The 15715-nt window shown below is 46.3% G+C and overlaps 1 protein-coding gene across 2 annotated transcripts in view; it reads right to left on the bottom strand.

The window, feature by feature from the left end:
* Positions 1-15715, bottom strand: part of DCUN1D1 (defective in cullin neddylation 1 domain containing 1) — a 660034-nt gene that overhangs the window by 18312 nt on the left and 626007 nt on the right. For both annotated transcript variants that reach the window (XM_069618653.1, XM_069618654.1), the window contains exon 6: positions 3848-3944. In XM_069618653.1, coding sequence (XP_069474754.1) covers positions 3848-3944 — 97 coding nt within the window. The remainder of the gene's footprint in view (positions 1-3847; positions 3945-15715) is intronic.

The following is a 15715-nucleotide window of genomic DNA, read 5'->3' as shown; positions in this document are numbered from 1 at the left end:
CACTGAATAACTACTGAGGGATAATCATGAAGCATACTGTGTTTGCAGTCACTTGTCACCAAGACCCACTTTCTGATTTGTTTAGTCCCAAGGGGCCCAATTCTTCCAGGAGGCTGAAATTATTGTTCATTCAATTTGCTTGCATACCGGCCCCCGGGCCGACAAAGTTCTCTGCTAATGTTCAGATACTTTAACCAGATGGCCTCCCAAGAAGGTCTGGGTGCCTCACTATGAATTGGTAAAAATGTCTCAATAGTGTTACACCTTACTAAGTGAATAGAATATACCCAATAAGTAGGTACACTTGCCTTAGTTGTAGAAGTGAGAATTTCCATTTTATGCATATGTTAATGTTGGTTGCAAGGGATTAAGGAACTCAATAGGAATTCTGGTTTATCGTTGCAACTGGCTCAAGGGAACAGGGACTGACCCAAAGATGAGAGCATGTTTGTTACCTAGCTCTATGATTGTTTAAGCAATGCATTTGCCAGACAATGAATGGTAACCGATTGTTTAAAGATCTCTTTTGCTGAAATTGGCAATCTTCCATCAAGGCAGTCTCTCCAGGATGTTTTACATTAAATTTGACTTTACTGCAATCGGATCTCGCCACAGACCCTAACCGCTAGCCTGCTGTAGCCAGTTAATGATCTGGGATTGTACACCAGTTGACTTGCTTATCTGCTAGGTCGTTTCCTGGAGTCAAGGAACCCACTCCTGCTGGAAGTGGGTTACATTATCTAGATTAATTTCTTTTCATGCAAAGCTGGTTTAGCTGCTTACCCATGCGTTGCATTTGTTAAACAATAAGGATGTCACTACGAACCAATGACGTACACAGGTTATGCTACAGATGACTGAGGTATTCCCTGCATAGGTCCCTTGACAATTTACAATAGTTGCGTGGATGAGAGCAAACCTGTGTTTGAGGGGGAATATACTGAGAAAAAGGCCAAGGACAGTGGCTAGGAAACAGACTTAATGACCTCATAAATGGCTTAATACCGGATCTAAAGAGCAAAAATGTATATTTGTGTTTGACATCATCAAGAGGTTGGCAAGGGGTTAGTTGGGGAGGGGTAGGTGACACCCCTTCCCCAGCAGGCAGCTTAAGGTGGGTTATGGGCTGCGTTTATGTCCAGGGTGAGAATTCCAGTGAATGGAGGTATGTAGATAGAAGGATCAAAGTGGGAGGCCGCACGTGCGATTAAAGGGTTCTGTATATAGTATGATTGCATAGGATGAATGCAAAAGTAACAAGACAAAGTCAACAAGATAGTTGTGTGGGAACACAGATTGTGGGAGGATGATGTAGGCAGTAGAGGGTGCATGTAGTAAGTTGAGAACTTTAATTAGAGGAGAGAAGTAGTAAAGGGAATCCCAAGGCTTAAGCGGTAGTTAGAGATCTGTTTTTTAATTCGGTTGCGAGTGAGATGGGGGACATCTTCCTTATATTGAGGTTAATTCTAGTACGAGTTGCAGTGGCTATAAAATTGCTTATGTAGTGCCAAAAAGAGCCAAAGGTTTTGAGCCTTGGTTGATAGAGTAAGGAGGTCGGAAGACGGACGATAAGAGAGTGGGGCTAGCGTTGGAGGCTGGGAGAAAAAGGATTTCCGTTTTGGGGGAGTTGGTAGTGTAGAATCATCGAGCATTGTATATCACGAGGCAGCGGTTGAGTTCACACAGCAGGGTTGAAAAAGGTCTGGTCATGACTGACAAAGAGTTGTTAATGTAGCCAACGGATATGAGGACTGTTCCCAGGGAGTCCTTGTAGAGTAGGACGATGGAATGTTCCTTGAGGAAAGTCTACTTGAAGGAGCGTGGCAGAGGAGGTGTTAAGAGTTCCAATAGACTGAGAAAGAGCAGAGATAGGAGGCCACCAAACCTAGTATAGCGTTCTTAAAGTCAAAGGGGTGGGGAGGAGGGTTTGTAAAAGGAAGGAATGAGTCAGATTGTTTAACACTGCCAAAATAACAAGTAGAACAAGACTCGAGGAGAGGTGAGAAGGGTGAGCAGTAGAGAGAAAAATGAAAATGTGGGCGACAGCAACTTCAGTGGAGTGTTCGAACCTTGGGGTAGTTTACAATACAGTTCGTGAAAATGTAAGGATTGAGTGGTGAGGCACGAGACGCAGGTCTCCTGAAAGAGGGATTGTTATGTCAGCAGCTGTTTTTTCAGCTTGACAATTATGTGGCCATTTTGTAGATGGCAGAGCATGGCTGTTGTGGAGGAGATTAAAGAGAAACAAGTTATAAGAGGAGATGACGAGTGTAAGCCATTTCGGTGCAAGGGGATTAATAGAAGCGCATCATGGTTTGGCTGATCCCAAGATGTGTGTGTGTTTGGGATGGCAGATCGAAGTGGGATAGCAGAGAAAGGGTTGGGGTGATAGGCAATGGAGAAGGAAGGGTCACGAGTGCCACATTTTAGTGGGTTTGGTGTAAAAGTAAGAAGCAAAGTCCTCACCAGAGAGAGGGGAGGATAGTGGGGTGTGTGGGTTTTGAAGAGTATGGCCTGGAGGGTCATGGGTAGTTTGTGAGCGTGTGTATAGAGAAATGATACAAGTGTAGTACATTAAAAGGATTTAGCAGTGTCAAGTGCTGCGGTGAGGGCATGGAGAGAGTCTCTGTAGGTAGCGGCTAGAGTAGGAGAGCAATTTGCGATGAGATTAATGGTACCTGGTGGACAAAAGATGAAGTTGGTCAGAAGGATGGGAACAAGAAGTTAGATGGAAATATGCTTGAAGGAAGAGGAAGTAAAATTAGAGTGAGTAAGATTGGTAGTTAAGTCCCTGCTGATTATTAGGACACCCCTCCTACCCCTCCAACTGCCTTATTTTTTTTTTTTATTGAGTATAGGCGTGTGACAGAAGGCGCTTCTCAAGAACAGCCAGTTAAGGCCTGTGTGATGCTGCAGGACTTTGTCCTTGCAAAAATAAGAGAGTTCCAGGTTTTGGTGAAAGCCATCAACAAGAGTTTGGGGTGGTGAATCAAAGTGGTAATTGAGGAGGGATGTTTTTAATTGTGGAGGGAATGGGTATTCCAGTGGCCCAGAGTGAGGCGATTAGAGTGGGCAAGGCAAAGAGGGAGTTGGGGTCGTGGGGGATAAGTAGCTGGTGGAAGACTAACAGTAATGATAAACCGTAAAAGTGAAAGCAAGCAGGCAGTTAGCAACCAAAAAACATTAAAATAGGCTGCAATATACTTGCACTGTAGGTTTCCTGTTCCATTTATAATGCACAGTTTGCCCATGGGCCTAAGGTGCATAATAATGGATAAATAAACTAGGGACTTTATTAGCACAAAGGTAGTATTAAACGTCTATGCATGTATGATGCCCTACTTAAAGGACTTTAATAAAAAAAAAAATAAAATACAAAGAGGAAAGGAGGAATCCTTTGGAGAGGTGTTCAGAAAACTGACAACACACTCTCTTTAGGATCCACTAAAACTTATTTTCAAGCATTCCAAAACACACAAAGCAACTCAGTCCTACCAGGTATAAGATTTTTGCTAAAGAAGTCGAACTTGCACAAAGCAGTCTGGAGCTTAATACACTTTTGCTTGTTGGGGTGCGGGGGGGATACGTTTCATGCTGGGATTTGTCCAAAAGGTCTCATAACTGCAAAGGAACCAGCATCCGATTATGTTGATACATTGAAAATCACCAAACAGACTTTTTTATATGCTTGCCATTGAATCTTTATGCAAATAAACAATTTCCTTTTCAGAGCAAATGGCCACAGTTTCTGTAGGAGGAACCATTGAATACAGGTCAAGAGACTTTGGACACAAAAAGACTAGTAAAATTATAGGACCACCAATGAATGTAGGAAAAAAAAGCCTACCTTCTTCATCGTAGTTCGACATGTCATCTGCTATCATTGTACTGAAGTCTAAAAGAAGATTCCACGTATCTTTAGGTATTGATCGTTTATGATGTTCCTAAAAATACATATTGGACACAAAAAATAGAATAGGTCAATTCAACCTCAAATATCTTCAAACAAATCAAGTGCAATATGTATAATTCTGTATGCTACTGTGGCAAACCACCACATTTGTTTAAGCCAATTTCAAGTGCTTTCGTATGTCACACCAGACTTCTCCCAAGGTTGTCAAATATTGAGACTATAAAGAATGGGGAAGCTAGTCTTCCTCTGTCCATTACTCACATGATTTGTATTCCAGCAACAAATCAACACCCAGTTTGTGGTATTGATGCCTGTTCTAACAGATGGAGTTACACCCATTTTGATTTGTCCTGAAGAGGGTCTCTCTCAGTAGTGACTCCTTTATAGGGCAGAAGAACAAGTTACTTTCTTACCTGGTAACGTTCTTTCGATGGGATGGTCCGACGACGTATTCCATATCTATGACAGGTAATGTCCACAGCATTGCTGCTTCGGAAAATCTTCGGCGTCCGCGTCCTGCGTCGATGACATCGATGCGCCGTCCCCGACGACCTCCTCCGACGGCCGACGTCACCCGATGTGATAAGTAGGACGCACGACGCCCATAGCCCGAGTTATAGTTTTTTCCCCCAGAACGTGTGCCACCAGTCTTCTGCCAGTCAGACGCACAAGGCCTTGCGGAACGCAAGCTGCAATCGCAAAAGAAATTCTGCAACGGGGAAGGTAGGGAGGGAGCGATATGGAATAAGTCGTCGGACCATCCCAACGAAAGAACGTTACCAGGTTAAGAAAGTAACTTGCTCTTCGAGGGGATTGGGTCCTCCGACGTATTCCATATCTATGACAGATTCCCAAAGCAGTACCAAGTAAGGAGGTGGGAAAAGAATTTAGAACACAAATTTAGCATGCCCAATCAAATTGCGGAATATAGGACTGCCTTGCCAACGGCCAGATCCTGCCCTCTGATGGTATCGAGGGAGTAGTGACGTACAAAAGTATGTACTGAAGCCCAGGTGGCTGCATCACAGATGTGACTAATAGGAACACCCCACTGCAGGGCAGTAGACGCAGCCACTCCCCTGGTAGAATGGGCCCGCAAGCCAGCCGGAGGGTCCTTACCCGCCAAGCGGTAACACTTGGAGATAGTTAAAATAATCCAACGAGACAAAGTCTGTTTCGTCACAGCTTGTCCCAAACGCTTTCCAGCGTAACCAATGAAAAGTTGATCGTCCACTCCCACCCGGGACATGCGCGAAATATAAAAGCTCAACGCTCTCCTAGGATCAAGCCTATGGAGCCTCTCCTCTTTCTTACCAGGATGTGGAGGAGGATAGAACGCCGGAAGAACAACCTTCTGGCTCAAATGAATGAAATTCCGAAACCACCTTCGGAAGAAAAGAAGGACGAACTCTAAGGACAACCCTGTCCTTATGAAACACAGTGAAGGGTGGCTTAACTGAAAGTGCCCGTAACTCACTCACTCTGCGAGCAGAAGTAACCGCAACCAAAAACACAGTTTTCAGAGTTAACAGCCTCAAAGGGCAAGAATGTAAAGGCTCAAACGGAGCACCCATAAGAAACTTAAGAACAAGGTTCAAATCCCAACCGGGCACCAGAAAAGGTGACCGAGGGAACACATTAGTGAGCCCTTTCAAAAACGGTGAAACTAAAGGAATCTTAAAATAGGAACATTCTTCAGAAGAGTGCTTAAAGATGGACAGCGCCGCCAGGTAACCTTTAATGGTCCCCACTTGCAAGCCCCTGTGGGCCAAGGAAAGCAAAAAAGACAGAACCATGGGAATGTCACTCAACAGGATCCACATTCTTAACCCTGCGCCAGTCGCAGAACTTTCTCCAACGGCAGCGGTACAGGGACTTTGTTGCCGGCCGCCTGGCCGAGAGCATCACGTCTTCAGGGAGGTCCTAATCCTTATACCTCAACCTTTCAGAAGCCAAGCGTGAAGGTTGAGGGATCTGACCTATGGATGGAGAACCTGACCCCCCACATCCCGTGAGAGCAGATCGTCTCGGTACGGAAGGCGACGTGGAGGGCCGATGGACAAGTCGAGAAGGTCCGGGTACCACGTCCTCCGGGCCCACGCCGGAGCAATGAGGATCATCCGGGAACCAAACCTCCATAACCTCCGCAGTACTTGCGGGATGACGGGGACTGGAGGAAACGCGTACAGCAGTGGGAACGACCACTCCACCACAAACGCGTCTCCTAAGGCTCCTTTTGGAGGAAATTCCAGCGAGCAAAACCTTTCGCACTTCCGGTTGACACTGGAGGCGAAGAGATCTTCTTGAGGGGTCCCCCAAAGGGCGAAGATCTCCAGGGGAATCTCCTGAGCCAGCTCCCACTCGTGAGAGACCGTGCTCTGCCTGCTCAGAGCGTCCGCCGTCTCGTTGTCGTCTCCGGCCAGATGAACAGCCGAGATCGAAACTTCCTGCTGGATGGCCCAGAACTCGAGCTGCATCGCCTCCCAGCACAGAGGAAGTGACCCTGCCGCCCCTTTTTGTTGAGGTAGTGCACGGCCACCGTGTTGTCCGTTAGAATCAGGACACTCTTTCCTCGCACAGTTGACAGAAAAGCCTTCAAGGCTAGCCTGAGGGCCCTCAGCTCCAACAGATTGATATGGAGTCTGGACTCCGACGGAGACCAACGACCGCTGACTGTCAACTCGTTGACATGAGCTCCCCATCCCGATCATCACCTCCGGCCAGGGCAGCCAAAATGGGGCCCCCTTCATCCGATTGCCTTCGACGGCCCACCACATAATGTCCTGGGCGACCTAGGGCGGCACCTGAACAGGGTCCGACAGCCTGCCAGAGGCCAGACCACTGGAGCTTGAGTGCCCACTGCAAAGATCTCATCCGAAGACAAGCCTCTGGCACCAGAAGAATGCAGGATGCCATGAGGCCGAGCAGTCTCAAGAACTCGGACACAGAGATTCTGGGCAAGTTGAAACTTGTGCTCCATCTGCTGAATGTGAAGAGCCCTCTCCTGGGGAGGAAAACACTGCCCCAGGGATGTGTTGAGCACTGCTCCGATGTACTGGAGCCGCTGCGTTGGTGTCAAATGGGACTTCTTTAAATTGAGGCAGAAGCCCAGCTTGTGAAGGGAGTGGCAGGTGACGGACAGATGATCCAGGACTTGCTCGGGAGAGCTCCCCCTGATCAACCAATCATCCAGGTAGGGGTAGACATGAATCCCCCCTTTCCTGAGATGCGCTGCCACCACCACCATGAGCTTGGTGAAAACCCTCGGGCGGAGGTCAATCCGAACGGCAGGACCCGAAACTGAAAGTGCGAGTCGCCAATCACGAACCTCAGGTACTTCTTGTGCTTGGGATGGATCGGCACATGGAAGTAAGCATCCTTGAGGTCGAGAGACACCAACCAGTCCTGAAGTTGAAGGGCCTGGAGGACTTGAGAGAGAGTAACCATCTTGAACTTGTCCTTCCTGAGGAGTTTGTTCAAACCGTGCAAGTCCATGATGGGTCTCAATCCCCAGTCTTTCTTCGAAATCAAAAAATAAGGGGGAAAACCATCCCTTGTTCCTCTCCGCTACAGGCACCAGTTCTATGGCGCCTTTCTCCAGCAGGGCTTGCATTTCCCGCGCAAGGAGCAGATCCGGACTCTTCAAAGAGAGGTTCCCAGGTGGATTGTCATGAGGCCTCTGCCGAAAAGGAAGACAGTAGCCGTGGGTTATGATCTCCAGAACCCACACATCTGAAGTAATGGCTTGCCACTCTACAAGATGCTGCGCCAGCCTTCCCCCAACCGGCGAACCATGGGACCTGGCCTCATGACTGAGGTAGCGGCTGCGGCGTTGCTTGAGGGCAAATAGGCAACCCTTGTTTCCACCTCTGGCACTTACGGTGGTCTCTGACTGCTAGCTCCTCTCGCTTTACTGAAGGACGAGTAATAGCGAAAGGAACCACCCCTCCATTGCTGTCCCCTAGGACGAAAAGGCGGAGGTTGGCGAACTGCAGCGCCCAATGATTTTGCTGCAGCTTTGGAGGTCTGCAACCTCTCAAGGCTCTCGTCAGCCTTGCTGCCAAAAAGATGTTCACTGTCAAGGGGCATGTTGAGGAGCTGGGACTGCACATCAGGAGCGAACCCAGACTTCCGCAACCACGCAAACCTGCGTATTATGCTCGCTGCCAGGGACGGGCTGACACAATCTGCCATGTCCAAACCCGACTGAACAGCCTCACACATGGCATCCTTGCCATCCTGAACCATAGCAAGGAAACCATCCCCGTTCGTCCCTTCGGGAATACGTTCAGCCGCTAATGCAACACAGTTCCACAGAGTGTGCGTGAAACGAGACAAGGCACATATGGAGTTGGCCCCCTGAAGCGCCATACCCCCTGAAGAAAACACTTTCTTCGCCCAGCCGTCAAAACGTTTGTCGCCCCTATCCAGAGGGATGGTAGGATACGACGCCTCCTTTACCGGGGCCGTAGCCGCCTGCACCACCAAACTCTCCTGAGTGGGGAGCCTGAACAAGTAGCAGGGGTCGCTACTGGCTGGACGGTATTTTCGCGACAAAGACTTGCCCACTGCTGGGAGACTCTCCGAAGCAGTCCAAGCCGCTGCCACCCTTCTCTGCAGAGCCATATGAAACGGCAAAACCGGGTCAGTGGGGGGGACCAAGATCAAGGATGTCCGTGAGATCATCCTGAACAAACTCCCCTGAGGGAGCTGACCAACCCAAGTACTCGGTGACCCAAGACATAAGGCGCCGATACGAAGAATCGGCATGAGTGCCAGGCTCTGGCCTACAAAACTCCACCTCCGGAGAGGTGTCCAGTCCACTGGCATCATGCAGTGACTGCCTCAGGTCATCAAACTGGCTATGGCCCGAGATAAGCTCATCTGGTACCGTAACCGGAACCAAGCCGTCATCAGAGCCTTCATCACCCTCTGAAATGTACTCCAGGCTAGGAGAGGAAGACATCTGGGGATCAAAGCAGTGCCTGACCTTAGCCAGAGCCTTTCTAGGGGCTAACCCCGTGCCACGGGGCCCCTCCGACACCACCGCCTCGAAAGGCGTCGAGGGCGCCGAACGAGTCGGCGCCGGCGTCGCAGAAACGGCGTAGAGCGAATCAGCGTTGACGTCAGCTGCAGCGCCGCCAGCATCAACGGCGTCGACACAGGCCTCGAAGCCGGAGCTCCGAGCATGTCTCTCGACGACCTAGGCGCCTACAGCGTCGACGACCCCTCGGAGGCGGAGCCTCGAGAGAAATCGTCGACGACTTTGGCGCCACAGGCGTCGACGTCTTCTTCGAAGACGGCACAGGATCATGCGGTCTCGAGCGCGTCAAGGACCGGGACCTGGAACGGGCATGGCGAGAATGGCTACCCTTGTCCGAGCGGGACCTCTCCCGCGAGCCATGCCAACCACCCGAGCCCAAAGGCGTACGAGCGTTGTCTCTCGACCGGTGCCGACCGACCCCACACGCAGGCGCGGACGGACCAGTGCCCTGCGATTCAAGAATCGCTAGCATCTGCTTCCCGAAGGAAGCCCATTCCTCCGGTGTCGCTTGCATGGAGGGATAAGCGACCCGCCGACAGGTGGAGTCCTCAGAAGGGGACAGGGAAGGTGACCGATACCAGAGCTTCCGGGAATGCCTCGAAGAGGCGGAGGAGTGGCGAGACCGACTCCTGGAAGGAGACCCACTGGACTTCCAAAGATGACGCGGAGAGTCGCCCCTCGAGTCATCCGTCGAAAGCCCCGCAGACCTCTACTTCCGAGGCTTATACACCCGACCTACCGACAGCTTCTTCTTGCGTTCCTGCAAGGCCTTTGCCGTAAGCGACTGAGGCAGGCTTTGTGCGAGTCCGTGACCGACATCTTGGACCCACAGTCCCTGCATTTCTTGAAGCCGAGTTGAAGACGAAGTAGACGTCGACACGAACAGGTCTTCACAAAAAACTGAACAGGTTCAACGAACCGAGAAGAAAACAGCAAACTCCAAAGAGTCAAGGCGTACCGAGATTCATAAAGCGAACACGTTAGCGGAAAAAAACAGAACTGAGGCTATGGGCGTCGTGCGTCCTACTTATCACATCGGGTGACGTCGGCCGTCGGAGGAGGTCCTCGGGGACGGCGCATCAACGTCATCGACGCAGGATGCAGAGGCCGAAGATTTTCCGAAGCAGCACAGCTGTGGACATTACCTGTCATAGATATGGAATACGTCGGAGGACCCAATACCCTCGAAACAATTGTTTGATGCTAGACAGTATGTGTCATTGTTGACCATTCTCAAATTCGGTTTATTATAGATTAAGCCATTTTAGATTCAATGGTGCCTTATTGTTAAATGACACTATCACTCTTTGCATGGCATCTGGTTTAATAGGTTTTGTGAATATAGCTTGACAGTGTAAGTGAATGTAGCTTTAATTTCCACTTATAACTGTGGACCATGAAGCAAATTCTGTAGATGTTTCTATAGCTAAAGCTTGGCATGCTTTTTGAATATTGCCGGTTGTCATGCTGGGAATCACTAACATTAAATCAGTTTCATTTGAATTGAACGGCAATTTATTAAGTGTTCTCTCAGTGTTGTTTTGGGTCATTTATCCCTCAGCCAATAAGAATCCCACCAATAGCTCCGTCCCTGGAGGCGATCTTCAGATTTGCATAATGCACCGAGAGCGCCAAACAAGTCAAGATGATCCACAAGTGGCATAAGCGGGAGAGTCAGATGTGAATCTATGAAAGGAGTTACAGGTACATTATTACTTCTTCAGCATTAGATCTTTCATAGATTTAGTGTCTGAAGAGATTACAGAGCAGTATACACCAACATGCATATAATGCCAAATCGGGAGGAGGAAAAAGGCGCACCTGCAGGATAAAGCTCACATTGGATGAACAGATGCCGAAGGACAGCTTGTCCAACCCCGGACCCCTCCGTGAAGTCCGTTGATACAGTCAAACCATTTGGCGGATTGCTATTTTGTATCTGCTGATCCTCGTACTGACTGAAGGTATGTGAAGTCTTTCTACAGTCTTTTCACGTGGTTAAAAGCTCCTTGTACGAGCAGAGCAATGCAGAGTGTGTCGAGAGTTTGTTGTTCGGCTGGGTGCAACGCAGTAAATACTAGTTGTAGGATGAAGCCGCCGGCTGTTGGGCAGATCAAGGGTTGAACGTATGGGGCCACAAACGCTGCAACAATTGCTTCAAAATCGAGTGGAGGAAACGGGTTCTGTGGAGTCATCTGTCACAGCTACTGTTACCACTGATTTTACTGAGGTGCGTGTCATGGTACACACAGTAGAAAATGCAAGCGACATAAGTTTCCCATCTTGTGAAATCAGGCCAGCAACTGTCGCAGGCCAGCCCCCCCCCCCCCCCACAACCATCCCCCCATACAAAAGGCACACAGTTGTCTCAAGCTTGAGCTGGTGTGAATGACGGTGTAAATTACAGCCAACTTGATATTACAGATGCAGAACTATTGGAAGTGGATATGTTGCAAGAGAGCAGTCAGACGATCATGAAGAGCGGGGAGGGACATATAGTTGCTGATGTAAAATACAGGGAGTTGCAACTAAATTACTACCATAATCAGTCCCTCCTCCACCCCCTGTCACATCTCCAGCTAAAGCACTTAGAGTCACAACCAGTGCCCATTGAGTGACGTGCTCAAACGCTAATGCCGAGGGAATGCCGTTTGATTGAGAAAACGTGGGTGGAGAATGACAAATAAGAGGTCCAAGCTTGCAAACTCCACTGAAAAAGATGAGCAAAAAAAATAAAACGGCAGTAGATTTGGATGCAATGAATGTAGCTATGGTGGTTGATATGCAAATGAAAAATCACGACAGGCAGCAAGCTCATAAAGCAGTACAAAGTGAAAACAGAAGGTTGAACTGCGGAAACCTGACATGGAAAAATGGTGTGCTTGACACCAATATCTCACTCATTCAGATCTGTAAATCCTGAGACTTGCGATGGCAGAATACAGGACACAGCGGAAGATCAAAGTCTCCTATTCAATTTACCAAAGACCCTTTTTTTTGGCGAGTGAGTCACAAAACTGTCAGCTGTCTCTAGAACAGAAGTGTAACAAAAATACACAGACAGTCTTGTACACCAGTGTCCTCCTGTTCAGACTCTTCTACACCATCAAGTGACTACCAACAGATAAATCCTGCAGAAAATAGAAAAAGCCAGCTATCAGTAGCAGCTGGTATTCAAATACATAATAATGTGATGGCAGCACTTGCAACATCAGACTGCCTTCATCAAATGATATGAGTCAATACATGACAGTTTGAAAGATCACAACACTCCTTGCGATGATCCATTCCAAATTAATTTATTTGGAGACTTTCACAACAAAAGGTTGAAAAAAGATTGAATGAGGAAGCCGAAAATTCAGCAAAATAGCAGGCCAGATTAAGTGATCTGGCTGGAAATGAGCTGTCTGAGAGATCTACTCTAATGGAGGGGTTGATGGGAATCGACAAAATAGATGCAACATAACTTCAACAAAGTGGCGCCAAAACAAGTTGAGTCTGATTGTGAGTGCACCTCACATAAAAGGTGGGAGAAATAAGAACCATCAAAAGAAAAAGAAAATAAACGCCAATGGATTTTCTGACAAGGGTTTGGAAGGTGGCCTGAACGATGGGAAAAAGAGTACTAGATCAGCAACAGATTTAAGTCTGAGTTTGACAGACAAAATAGGTGTGAACTTGGAGAGTATTAGTGAAGTTGTCAGCGATCAAACATTAAGTGTGGAAAGTGTGGCAAATTTAAAAATAGCACCTGATACACTGAAAAAGACTGCTGAAAGTAAAACCCTCACACAGTCTTAATATGCAGAATCCTTTTTCAATTATTAAGGCAAACGCTCCACAAAGTTTTGGAATCTTTACCAAAGCTCTCCAGAAGTGGCACAGTAGTGAGCCCACGGGGAAATCAAGAACCAGAGAGATACAACTAAGAAAATGCTGGCAATGACAATCGGCTCATAAAAAAATAAATGAAATCAAATGGATCAAGAGCCTTTATTAGAAATTTGACTACTCCACCTGCATCTGTACTATTACATCGAAACAGTTCTAAATGAAAGTCAAATCACAATGCTTCTGAGCCTGCTGTCTCACTGCAATCCAATATAGATTTGACGTCCAACACTAAGAAGAGAGTAAGGGTGGACGAGGAGGCAGATTAAAGTAGACAAGAGGATGAAAATGAACTACTTGAAAATCTGTCTCAATATTTGGAAGACCATGTCGACTCAATCATAGCTCTACAAGAATCATTGGAAGAAGACAAACCCACTCTACAGACTAAGTGTGGAAAAAACTTCAAAAAGAGTTGGAGGATGTAAAAGTGTCAAATGATAGAGACAGAGCTGGTGGTAAGGTGCGGGAAATGAAACAAAATAAATTCTATTTATCCCTCATTAAGCGCAGAAATGTGCAAGAAATAACTGATGAAATGCCTGAGTGGGAACATAATGAAGAGAGATTCACAATAAATCTGAATCCAAAATTGACAAGGTCACAGGAGCACATGAGCGAAGAAAAGCCAAGAAGTGGGAGATGGTTAGGTATTGATAGCAGAGGAGAAAACGGCAAACGACAACTGGAAAACGTTCTATCAGTGAAAAATGAGGTAAACCTAGACAGAACGTGATGAAACTTTTACACTGTGTTCCTTCATTGTGAACTATATCAAGAGATGACCTAAGCATAGTTGAATATGTAACCGAGTCACGATCAGGCTCTGTAATTTCACACGTAAATTCAAAAATAAACTTAAGTAATCTCCTGGAAGCAAGAACGGCCTTATTATTCTTTGGATATGATCTGACTTGGCACCTGCTGAGATCAGATGAGAAAGGAAAAATACATTAATTTTCCACACAAAATGTTGCTAAAAGGAAAATCTCAAATGAGAGGAGACAGGAGACTCTCACCCCAAGGCAATATAACAGATCACAGAATGGATTCACCTAGCTATAGGAGTGAAATGAGCAGACAAGAGCTAGCAAGAAGCGAGAGAGTTGCAGGATCAGGAGCTAAAGTCTACTAAGAAAGCAATAATAGGATCTTTAATCTCATGGAACACACAAGGATTTTCGCACTTGTTTAACAAGATTGGCATAAGTAAAGAGAAACAGAACATATGCCCACAAGAACCTTGACTGCGTGAGACACCAGTAAGTGAAGGTTATGCAATCATACTCAATGCAGCGGGTAAAAATCAAAAGGGCAGACCTTTTTCTGAATTGATAATGATGAGGAGGAATGAAATTGGCCTATCAGTGCTAAAATGGAAAAATCCAAAATGTATTTGTACAAGATATTTATCTGCAAAATGTAAATCATGACAAAGATCATCCAGAGTTTATCATTATTATCAACATATACTGGAACCAAGAAATTATTACATCTGTGAATTTGATCGAGTCTGTGACCAAGATGATTGATGAGTCGTGTGGATTTTAACAACCCACACATTATCATCTGTGGAGATCGAAATATAAAATCCATCGATTTTGAAGGGAAACCAATTGAACATACATTTCAGATGATCTACCTATAAATCGAGGTGGTCAATGTGCCCATGAAATGAGCTTGAGAAACGGTCATGTTGAATGGACAGACTAGCGGATACATACCTGTTAAATCTACATGGCAACAAAACAGGCTACTTTAGACTATATATGGTCCTCAAGGAATTACTTGCACGACATAATAGATGGGGTGAGTCCGACGGCTGACAGTGATCATGATGCATTCAATTTGAGATGGGAAATGACGAAGGTTGACTCTGCAAGGTACCTTGGTGGTGATTTAAAAATAAATCAAGGGAAAAATCAGCTACGACTAAGGCAAAGTGACATCCTAGATCTAATGACAAACCTTTGTAAGTTAAACAATCAAAGATTAAAAAGAACCAAATTATATTCCACTTCTGGCAATGTACAAACAATGAATACTGGTGCCAAACAGTGCCAATTTAAACCAAGGGACCTATATAGTCGGGAAATAGTGTCACAAAAGAAAATCATGACATCAAAGTAAAGGAAGCAGTAAATGAAACACTGATAAAGAAAACAAAAATATCAAAATTTGTTAATTTATTTTAAGACGCTTTGAGAACAAGGGGGGGGGGGGAACAATGTTGAAAACTATCTGCCAATAAAACTCAGGAGAAATGTGGGCTATTATTATGAAGATACTCCAACACAAAAAGCCATCTTGAGCAATAGCGTGAATGCTAAAAGATGGGTCAAACATTTTTCAACGGCAAATTGTGGGAAGAGGTTGTGGTCCCTTGGGACTTCTATATAAAAAAATATCAAATTGCTGAAGCCATAAAGAAACTGAAGAACTCAGGGGCACCTGGTCCCGACCGCTTGTTTAACATGTTAAAACGTAACATAGAAAATTGATTGGGCCACATTTATTCAAGTTCTATTCCATCAAATTTTAAAAGGCAAAAATAAACCATCCACCTCGAAATCAGCGATAGTTGTTCCCATCTGTATAAAAGGCGGTAGATCAATACCGAAAAACTACCGACCGATAGCACTGTCCGACGTTATTGGCTTTACAAAAGGAATGGGGACCGAGTTAAATCTCTTTTTGTTAAACATCTTAAAGCTTGAATCATTAAAAACAAATAACCCATTGTTGTTAGCCTTTGTTGATCTCCGTCAAGCTTTTGACAGTGTCAATGGATTGAAATTGAGGAACAAACTTAGGACATGGAAGTATCCAGAAGATATACTGCAAGCAATTGTGGCCCTATACTCTGA

Source organism: Ambystoma mexicanum, chromosome 10 (genome assembly GCF_040938575.1).
Source record: "Ambystoma mexicanum isolate Mex_15411 chromosome 10, UKY_AmexF1_1, whole genome shotgun sequence".
Lineage (NCBI taxonomy): Eukaryota > Metazoa > Chordata > Amphibia > Caudata > Ambystomatidae > Ambystoma > Ambystoma mexicanum.
Note: the sequence above shows the minus strand (reverse complement) of the source record. Positions and strands in the feature narration are given on the sequence as shown.